This window comes from Diaphorina citri, unplaced genomic scaffold, assembly GCF_000475195.1.
Source record: "Diaphorina citri unplaced genomic scaffold, Diaci psyllid genome assembly version 1.1 scaffold474, whole genome shotgun sequence".
Classification (NCBI taxonomy): Eukaryota; Metazoa; Arthropoda; class Insecta; order Hemiptera; family Psyllidae; genus Diaphorina; species Diaphorina citri.
Genome location: NW_007377909.1, coordinates 107778 through 118655, shown reverse-complemented (window position 1 = coordinate 118655; position 10878 = coordinate 107778). Strand labels below are relative to the sequence as shown.

General features: G+C 38.6%; 1 protein-coding gene across 1 annotated transcript; it reads left to right on the top strand.

Moving 5' to 3' along the window:
* Positions 1–3536: 3536 nt before the first annotated feature.
* Positions 3537–8431, top strand: LOC103509210. Its single transcript, XM_008473807.3, has 3 exons — positions 3537–3849; positions 6305–7016; positions 7212–8431. Exons 1-3 carry the CDS (start codon positions 3537–3539, stop codon positions 7390–7392), a joined length of 1206 nt encoding a protein of 401 aa, XP_008472029.1. The 3' UTR covers positions 7393–8431.
* Positions 8432–10878: the final 2447 nt, after the last annotated feature.

Genomic DNA, 10878 nt, shown 5'->3' with positions numbered 1-10878 from the left:
AAAAAAAAAAAAAAAAAAAAAAAAAAATGAAGAAATGGAAGACGAAAAAGAATAAGCGACCAATTTTTCATTTTGACACTCTTGACATAAATAATAATAATAATAATAATAATAATAATAATAATAATAATAATAATAATAATAATAATAATAATAATAATAATAATAATAATAATAATAATAATAATAATAATAATAATAATAATAATAATAATAATAATAATAATAATAATAATAATAATAATAATAATAATAATAATAATAATAATAATAATAATAATAATAATAATAATAATAATAATAATAATAATAATAATAATAATAATAATAATAATAATAATAATAATAATAATAATAATAATAATAATAATAATAATAATAATAATAATAATAATAATAAATAAATATTAAAATAAAATTAAAACATTCGACGTATGACGAGGTTCGCGACTGTCGACTGGAGGGATTTTTTTTTCGTTCAAAAACGGGAATTTTTCGATTTCTTTGGCGGGATTTTTTCGACCTTCGCGTGGATTAGCGGGAATCGAACGTTCGACCTTCGCGCGTGGATTAGCCATATTTTCCCTTTCGCTCTCCCCCCTTCCGAAGGTAGTTTCCAATCTTTTGGCGTGAAAACGCCTGTACTAAATCATAGGAAAAAGAGGGGAAACGATCTTCAGGAGAGGGGTGATTCCGAAAGGATTTTTTTATTTATTAAGAAAAGTTTGATAGAGGGAATTGTTGCTAAGGTCTTCTCGTCCCGAAATCAAAGAGAAAAGAAAGACAGGATAGGAGAAAGCCAGCCATTCCGAAAACCTCATCCCTTTAGGATAAAATTAAGTTCTCCAAGGGAGATTGCCAGCCTAGTTAGCTTGGAAGGTCTAGGTTTGATCCCCGTCCGGGGCGGGTTTTATCCTAAATACATAACACAAGGTTCGTTCTCGGAACGACTGGTTTTCTCCTATCCTGTCTTCCTTCTCTCTTCGCTTTCGGGACAATAAGACCTTAGCAGTTACAAAGCCAACGCGCTACCAACCAAAAGCTAACTAGGCTGGCTAAAACACAACTATTCTAGGGTATAAGCTAAAGGGGTGGCGATTAGCAAACTGTGGGAAAAATTGTCGAAACGGGGAAATTTTCGACTGGGATTTTTCGACCTTCATTAACTCTAGGGCACTCAACTTCCTATTTGTTGTTCTGTTTGAGACAACGGAGAAAGAGAACAATTTTATTCTAATTATTAAGTGTTGTTAGTATTGTCTTATTTGTCAGAAGTATTATATTCTTTATGAGAAGTTACTCTCGAAAATCTTGAGCGGTTATCTAGTCCCCAACTCCCCAATCAGTCGTCAGTCCGTCAGTCGTAGAAGTGATTACCTACACACAAACTAGCAAACTGTGGGAAAAATTGTCGAAACGGGGAAATTTTCGACTGGGATTTTTCGACCTTCATTAACTCTAGGGCACTCAACTTCCTAATTGTTGTTCTGTTTGAGACAACGGAGAAAGAGAACAATTTTATTCTAATTATTAAGTGTTGTTAGTATTGTCTTATTTGTCAGAAGTATTATATTCTTTATGAGGAGTTACTCTCGAAAATCTTGAGCGGTTATCTAGTCCCCAACTCCCCAATCAGTCGTCACGTTCACGTCGTCAGTCCGTCAGTGATCAGTCGTAGAAGTGATTACCTACACACAAACTAAATTATTTAGTTTCTCAAATGTTTTTTTATCAGTCACGCGAACTATATCAATGATGACATTTTAATGTGCCCGACAGTTCTCAAGTGGTCTGTTCTCAAGCACTTGACCATTTTTTTTATTTTTTTTTTTTCTTTTTCGTTTTCCTCCAAGTTTTTCCAGTGAGCTGAACTTCTTTTCCATTTTCGCTTCGAAGCGCGTCACACCTTGAAATTACGTTTAACTTTTTCATGTTTTCTTTCGACTCATATGAATACCTAAATAAATAGTTTAAATTATTAAATAAAGTTTTTTAAAAAAATAAATAATAGATAATAATAAATAAATAAATAAAGTGAAGTTCAAGTAGTGAAGAACCTGCTAGATTTATTGTGAAATTTTAATTTGAAATAAAATTTGTTAGTTTGTTTTCTTCCTTTTTTTTTTTTTTTTTTTTTTGTGAATGGTGATCCCACACTTCACACGACACGATTTTTTTTCCGACCAAGTAGAAACTGGTTCTTAGGGGGCCCAAATTTTCCCCAGTTTACTATACATTTATTTGTTCTTTTTTTTCTGATTGATGAATCATTCAGAACTAAGAGGAGACTGCAAGAATGGTAGGTAAAACCTTTTTACTTTCTTTATCCTATATAGGAAGGAAAGTCATGTTTTTAATATCAAAGGTGAAAAAAAAGTCTGAGTCATGAATGTTTACCTAAGCTCCTTCTCCTTAGCAATTGAGAAATCACATTAAAAGAGGTTTGAATTTTGGACTTTGGTAGATACCTAAGCAATTGAGGAGCTGGGTGCAAAAAGGGAAATATGGATTTTTTGCCCTTTTTGCGTAAAACGGTTTTTTGAATAGACCGTGGTGCGCTCTATCTTCCAGCGTTTGAACTGCAGTGATAACTTTTTTTTCGATGAGTTACAGCGTTTTTTGTAAACACACTTTTCAAGGATTTTGATGAAAAATTGAAAACTTTAAATTTAAATATCTCAGTTTGATGATTTTCATTTATTGTCCTTTTTGCACCCAGCTCCTCAATTGAGAAATCACATTTATAGATTTAATAAAGGTTTGAATTTTGGACTTTGGTGTCTAGGGAGGTACCTACCCATATGAACAAATAAAATACTTTTTTCCAGGCCCTTTTTGATCAATATTGATTTTTCTTTTTTTCTTTTTTTTTTTTTTTTTTTAAGAGGTTTGACAGAGGGAACTGTAACTGCTATGGTCTTATCGTCCCGAAATCGAAGAGAGAAGGAAGACAGGATAAGAGAAAGCCAGCCGTTCCGAGAACGAACATTATCCCATCAGGATAAATCCGCCCCGGGCGGGAATCGGACCCGCGGCCTAGCGCTTACAAGGCAGACGCACTACCAACTAAGCTAACCAGGCTGGCTTTCAAGAGGTTTGATAGAGGAAAAGGGAACTGTAATTGCTAAGGTCTTATTGTCCTGAAAGCGAAGAGCGATGGAAGACAGGATAGGAGAAAGCCAGCCGTTCGGAGAACGAGCTTTATCCGCGGCCTAGCGCTTACAAGGCAGACGCGCTACCAACTAAGCTAACCAGGCTGGCCGAGGATTGAATTTGAACTTGGGATTTTTGGTTTGCGGAGTAATTCTCCTATTTTGGCTGGGAAGGACTTTAAACTTTAAACAGGGAGTTAGCGCCACCTGCCGGATTTTTTCCTTTCGCGATGGAAACATCTTCTCCGACGTCGATTTTCTTTCTGGACAAGGCTTCGTAGAGGTTTCGTAGTCTGGACATACTTTGTGTTTGATTGCCATCTTACCCAGAACATTATCAACCTAGATCACCCACGAAAAAACACAGCCAATCAAACACAAAGTATGTCCAGACTACGAAACCTCTACGAAGCCTTGTCCAGAAAGAAAATCGACGTCGGAGATGATGATGTTTCCATCGCGGAAGGAAAAAATCCGGCAGGTGGCGCTGATGGTGTCGGGAAACTCCCGTTAGAGCGCGCCAGTGATGCGCCTCAGTTGGCGCGTGTGCTGGGCCTGATTGACCTCACCATGTTGGGCGTAGGGGCCACACTGGGCGTGGGAGTGTACGTGTTGGCCGGGTCTGTGGCGAGAAACCAGGCTGGGCCCAGTGTGGTCATTTCGTTTGCCATCGCCGCAGTGACGTCACTGTTTTCGGGTAAGTTTTGTGAAGGTTTTTTTTTTTTACTTCCAATGTCACGTTGAATCAGTCAGCTCCCATGGCGTAGTGGTCACTGCGCACGCCTTGCACGCGGGAGACCCAAGTTCGATTCCCGGCGAGATCAATAAATTTGTATGATGCAAATGATTGATGGAAGGGAAGAGAGTGCCTTAGTCAATAATCCCGCCCCTGAGTTGGGGTTTTTCATTTTTTTTTTTTTTAGTTATCATTTTGTAATTTTGTTTTATTAATTTGTAAATAAAGTTAATTTTGCTTTGTTTAGGTATTTGTAAATATTTTTAAATCCTAATAAAGAGTTGTATAATTATAATAAATAATAACTGTTTTGACAATGAGTGCTGGACACAGTTTAACACCCAATATTTACCTACCATGCTGGCACCGCTTGCTATACGCATTTATATTAAATAGCTACTCATTTTCCTCACGAGGTTGAGTAGACCCCGCAACAGCCAGTCACGGAATCAATCATTTGCATGTTACAATTTTTTTTAACCCGCCGGGAATCGAACCCGGGTCTCCCGCGTGAAAAGCGGGCACAGTGGCCACTACACTATGGGAGCTGACCACTCCAAGGAAAAAAGAACGTCCATCAATAAAGCAAATCGTTAGAAATGTTTGAAGGCATATCAATTTGAATTTCTAAAAATAGCATGACTATTTATGATCAATGAATTAATTTAGTTATCATTTTGTAATTTTGTTTTATTAATTTGTAAAAAATGTTAATTTTGCTTTTTTTAGGTATTTGTAAATATTGTTAAATCCTAATAAAGAGTTGTATAATAATAAATAATAATTGATTTGACAATGAGTGCTGGACACAGTTTAACACCCAATGCTTACCTACCATGCTGGCACCGCTTGCTATACGCATTTATATGTCATAGCTACTCATTTCCCTCGCGAGGTTGAGTAGACCCTGCAACAGCCAGTCACGGAATCAATCATTTGCATGTTACAATTTTTTTTACCCCGCCGGGAATCGAACCCGGGTCTCCCGCGTAAAAGGCGAGCACAGTGGCCACTACACTATGGGAGCTGACCACTCCAAGGAAAAAAGAGTTACTAGAACGTCCATCAATAAAGCAAATCGTTAGAAATGTTTGAAGGCATATCAATTTAAATTTCTAAAAATAGCATGACTATTTATGATCATTGAATCAATTATCATTTATTTTCCATCATGGCGAATTTGCTGCCAATTTTGCTTTGACTATTAATTGATCAATCACAACCATACATGTTTTTAATCATTTGTTGGCGAATTTGATTTTTACATAATATTTCTTATTTTAATTTTTAAGGCTGAAAATTTAGATCCTAATTTTTTTCGTATATTATACAGGGTGATTGTTTTCTCCTAAAAATAATAATAATAAATAAATAAGAATCTTTGAACAACCTACCTATATTGTAATGTAAAAAAACTGTCTCTCTTATTATCTATTATAATTAATACTAGAATTTATTTATTTTTAATTAGGACTGGGTATTTTTATTTTATTTTATTTTATTTTTTTAAAAACATTATTGCCTACCTTTTTATTTTTATTTAGGTATTTTTATTTGAAAAAATATATTACTTTTTTTTTATTTACCATTTTTAAGTAGCTAAATTTTTACTGTGCACATTATTTTTAATTTTTATAGGTTTATTGATTTTGTTAGGTGCGTGGTGTGTGAAATTTTTATTCAAATAAAATATTAATGATTTATTATTTTTGAATTTTGTTTTTACTAGAACATGTTTGGGCTGTACCCCCAGGTTCGATCAACCCCAAAATTTACTTAGGGATAGTAGTAGATTACAAAGTCTGGCTGGGGGACTTTAAACAGGGGGGATACCAGCCTGAATTCCCCTTCCTAAAGAAATAGTAAATTGTGAGTGCGAAGGGTATCCACTCGAAAATAGTCAAAACCAAATGTCAGCCCAAAGCTATCACCCTAGGACTGTTTCTCACACAAATGAGCTCTGATCTTGAAATTTGTCGCGACGACCTATGTACTCAAAGCGAGAAAGTTTTAGATAACACTTCAGTCGATCATCTAAGACCGGTTTTAGCGTCACCTATGTTGAGCCACGTCGAGCAAGGTCAAAAAATGGATGGGTGACTTAAATATTAAAAAGGAATAAATAGGGAGAACGGGCTCTAGTCTTGATTTTAAATCATTACATGAAAGTAAAATCAAAAATAAATTCAATAATAATAATAATAAACTGAATATTAAACAAATTAGGTAGCCACATAGGTACTGATTTTCTTTAACCACGATCGAATAAACTACGGGCTAAAAAATTCCCGGGGGGACGGGCCGTTATTTGTACAGTGTACACTTATAATCGAAAAAAAAAAACACACACAGAAAAAGTTAATTCTTGGATGAAGCAATCTAATTGGTTGATTTCAAACGTTTTAGCCAATGAGAGCAAGAGTTGACCTTAAATCAAGTGTAAAACCCTGCTCGCCCAAGACGATTGAGAATCTGCTCGGAGATGGCCTGCGGTTGGTGAATGAAGAGACCGAATGTTCCCGTGAGCTGTACTGTGGTCTGCCCTATTACCTGCCGGTGTACTCGTTTATCTTCCAAACCCACTGGATTGAGGATAGGACGTACACACCGTTGGATGTCCCGCTGGATTTGAAGCTGACGTACAAACATGTGGAGTATAGCGACGGAAAAAAACAGACTAGTGACGGAGGAAAACCGTACAGTGACGGAAGAAAACCCTATAGTGACGAGAAATCCGACGCTGACGCGAACAATCCGAGTGTTGGGCGGGAAAGAAATGCGACGACCGCCGAAACGGAGTCACTCAACGACGAAAAAGCTGACGCGACGAGACACTCCCCCGCGCGGAACGCTACAAAAGGGACCACAATCAAACTTTCGTTCGCGCTGAACGGCACGGACCACGTCAACATCATCGCGTCCCCGTACCCTGGGGTAGAACTCGTGCGGTGGTCCTTCTTAGACGGGCCGCCCCTGAAAAGCAAGAGTCAGTTCCGTGGACGGGACACGTACTATGTCTTCTCAACCTGCGCTTCGAACCTGCAAACGTATCACTTTTGGATGGAATTCTTCGTTCCGGAAAAAGCGTTCGTCGACTTTGGGAAGGCCTTTGACTCTGTCGGCGGCGGGGTAGAACTCGTGCGGTGGTCCTTCTTAGACGGGCCGCCCCTGAAAAGCAAGAGTCAGTTCCGTGGACGGGACACGTACTATGTCTTTTCTACCTGCGCTTCGAACCTACAAACGTATCACTTTTGGATGGAGTTTTTCGTTCCGGAAAAAGCGTCTGTCGACTTTGTGAAGGCCTTTGACTCGGTCGGCGGCAGCAAGGGTGGACAAGCCGACGATAGGATTTATGGCGGAGATATAGTTGATATGGCAGTAGCGGCCCACCATGTTCATGGAGAAAAGCAGATGACGAAACCCTTGGCGGCCTTTTTCAACAAGTTGCCCGAGTGGACCGTGTCCACAGGGTGGCGGGCAGGGCTCCATTTGTATACGTTCTAAAGGGAAGTGTCCATGGGCAGAAATAGTGCCCAAGTTGCCCTCCGCGAGAGACTTTCCTGTTACTTTCTGTGTGTAAAACGTTTCTTGCGCAAGGTCTTGTCTTTCTGTGTGTAACACGTGTCTTGCACAAGAGACTTTTCCATGATTTTCTGTTTGTAGGTACTTACTCACTTTCCGTGTCATAGGAGGACACGGAAAGTCACGGAAAAGAGTCTTGTGCAAAACTTTCTGTGTGTAAACACGTAGCAAGTGTTTTGCGCAAGCCAACTTGGGCAGTATTATTGCCAATGTAGCACTTGACATCAAGGGCGCTTGCGCTCAGGTGTAGAATGTCTTCGGACAGTCTTTTGCCGACAGTAATGAGTGTAAACTCCCCACTCCACCCTGGAATTCCTTGCCTTGGGAGTGTGAAAAAAAAAGGTTTGGTGCTAGATTTACTCCTCAGAGTCCCCTGGCGTTAACTTGAGTTAAAGGTCGAAATTTGAAGGTGGATTTCCACCTTCAACATGAGTGTTTTTGAGATACGTACATAGAACTAACAAATTAATAGGAACAAAAAGGTGGTTTTTTTTACATATTTTAATTTATTTAAATTAAGTTTAAAAAAAAGGGTTCTTAAATCTACCTCGGTGGTGTAGTGTTCGCCTGGTAAAGAGGGCGCGGGTTCAGTACCTGCCGTGGCATAGAATTTTATCATATTTCTTTTTCTTTCTTTTTTTTACTTTCTTTTTTTTGAGACTCATGTCGAGCTCTAAAGGCTAGGAGCTTTCCACACTCAAAAAGCCCATTCTGAGGCTTCGTAGAATCTTAACCCATCCTTTAGGGCTGTTTGCCCCCTACACCTAAGCCTCGGATTGGGCTTTTTGTGTATGGAGTTAAGCAAAACACTCTGAGGTGTAGGGGCAAATTGCCTCAAAGAATGCGTTAAGCTTATACAAATTTACGGTTAGGTAAGTGGTTACCTTTTTCATTCAAGAGTTTTTTCCCCTTTATTTTAAGTTCTCACTTAGGGTTCTCACTTAGGGTTCTCACTTAGGGTTCTCACTTAGGGTTCTCTCTTACGTGAGCTCTTCCACCCAAACACTAGTATATCAATCAGCATTTATTTCTGATTATGTAAGTGCAATTATTAACTATAGATGATTGTATTTATTTTCTATGATTTTATTTTACTTTATTTTCCATACTTCTGAGGCTTCTTTTCTTTCTTCTTCCTCTCCTTTGCTTTCCTTCTCGTCCTGTTTCATTTAGCCTCCGCGAGAGACTTTCCTGTTACTTTCTGTGTGTAAAACGTTTCTTGCGCAAGGTCTTGTCTTTCTGTGTGTAACACGTGTCTTGCGCAAGAGACTTTTCCATGATTTTCTGTTTGTACTTACTCACTTTCCGTGTCATAGGAGGACACGGAAAGTCACGGAAAAGTGTCTTGTGCAAAACTTTCTGTGAGTAAACACGTAGCAAGTGTTTTGCGCAAGCCAATTTGGGCATTATTATTGCCAATGTAGCACTTGACATCAAGGGCGCTTGCGCTCAGGTATAGAATGTCTTCGGATAGTCTTTTGCCGATAGTAATGAGTGTATACTCCCCACTCGACCCTGGAATTCCTTGCCTTGGGAGTGTGAAAATAATAAAAAAAAGGTTTGGTGCTAGATTTACTCCTCAGAGTCCCCTGGCGTCAACTTGAGTTGAAGGTCGAAATTTGAAGGTGGATTTCCACCTTCAACTTGAGTGTTTTTGAGATACGTACATAGAACTAACAAATTAATAGGAACAAAAAAGGTGTTTTTTTTTTTACATATTTCAATTTATTTAAATTGAGTTTTAAAAAAATGGTTCTTAAATCTACCTCGGTGGTGTAGTGTTCGCCTGGTAAAGAGGGCGCGGGTTCAGTACCTGCCGAGGCATAGAATTTTATCATATTTCTTTTTCTTTCTTTTTTTTACTTTCTTTTTTTTGAGACTCATGTCGAGCTCTAAAGGCTAGGAGCTTTCCACGCTCAAAAAGCCCATTCTGAGGCTTCGTAGATTCGTAGAAGCTTAACCCATCCTTTAGGGCTGTTTGCCCCCTACACCTAAGCCCCAGATTGGTCTTTTTGTGTATGGGGTCAAGCAAAACACTCTGAGGTGTAGGGGCAAATTGCCCCAAAGAATGCGTTAAGCTTATACAAATCTACGGTTAGGTAAGTGGTTACCTTTTTCGTTCAAGAGTTTTTTCCCCTTTATTTTAAGTTCTCACTTAGGGTTCTCACATAGGGTTCTCACTTACGTGAGCTCTTCCACCCAAACACTAGTATATCAATCAGCATTTATTTCTGATTATGTAAGTGCAATTACTAACTATAGATGCTTGTATTTATTTTCTATGATTTTATTTTCCATACTTCTAATTTCTTTCTTCTTCCTCTCCTTTGCTTTCCTTCTCGCCCTGTTTCATTTAGGCGAAAAGCAGAGTGAAATGGAAAGTATGATAGAGGGAACTGTGATTGCCAAGGTCTTATCGTCCCGAAAGCGAAGAGAGAAGGAAGACAGGATGGGGAAAAAACCAGCCTTTCCGAGAACAAATCTTGTGCGTTCAAGATAAAATTCGCCCTGGGCGGGAATCGAACCCGCGACCTAGCACTTACAAGGCAGACGCGCCACTCTCCAAGCCAACTAGGCTGGCGCATAGATCATTATGCTCTCAGTTATGCTTCTTTTCACCTCCTCGATTCTGTGCGCTTTGCTTTCTGGTCCACTCTGTTTTTAGCCTTGGCATGGATTTGCTACTAAATATTGTTGTACATACTATGTATTTTGTGATAATCTTAGACTAGATTTAGAATCAAAGTCAAATCAGATATGTGTAATGAGCGAGTTAAAAAAAAGAACTACCCTTTTCAGTGAACTACTCAGTGAGTCAGATCAGTTGCGCTTACTTGGGTGATGGGATGGTTCAAAGTTAAAAAGCTGGGAAAATGAGGGATTCCCGAACTTTTCTTTTTCTTCCACGACTTTTAGATCCCGAGATAAATCGATTGTGCTGTGAGAGTTAGCCTTGAACCTAGAGAGATAGAGACAAGAGAGAATCTAAGCTGACAGTCTAAATAAATAAAGCACTACCTACTCATACTTGTTTACTTCTAAGGGGATTTTCAAATACCAACCTACCTTCATATTATCAAAATGAATTTTAAAAATTGCCGCCGGGACAGCTATCTCACGTCGTCCGAGCTCATCTCAGCCCTGTTCATAAACACACCCTCACAAATCGAGCCCTAGAGGTAAGAATGCAGTGGACACTTGGGCAGTTAATAAAAACGAGGCCAAGATGGCCGAGTTGTGATCACTTGGCCGGGCCCACCTAAACTCGCTGCAGGCGTGTGATCGATTGATAAAAAAATTCCTTTACTGATAAAATAAAAAAAAAGGAAAAGGAAAAATAACCTTAAAAAGCATTTATAACATGGGAGTTTTGAATTTATCTCTATAATCCTTTGATCCTTTCCCGTT

Coding starts and splice junctions, on each gene's coding strand:
- LOC103509210 (XM_008473807.3), top strand. CDS start 3,537: ATGTCCAGACTACGAAACCTCTACGAAGCCTTGTCCAGAAAGAAAATC. Junction 3,850..6,304: donor AGTGACGTCACTGTTTTCGG/GTAAGTTTTGTG, acceptor AGCCAATGAGAG/CAAGAGTTGACCTTAAATCA. Junction 7,017..7,211: donor TTTGACTCTGTCGGCGGCGG/GGTAGAACTCGT, acceptor GGTCGGCGGCAG/CAAGGGTGGACAAGCCGACG.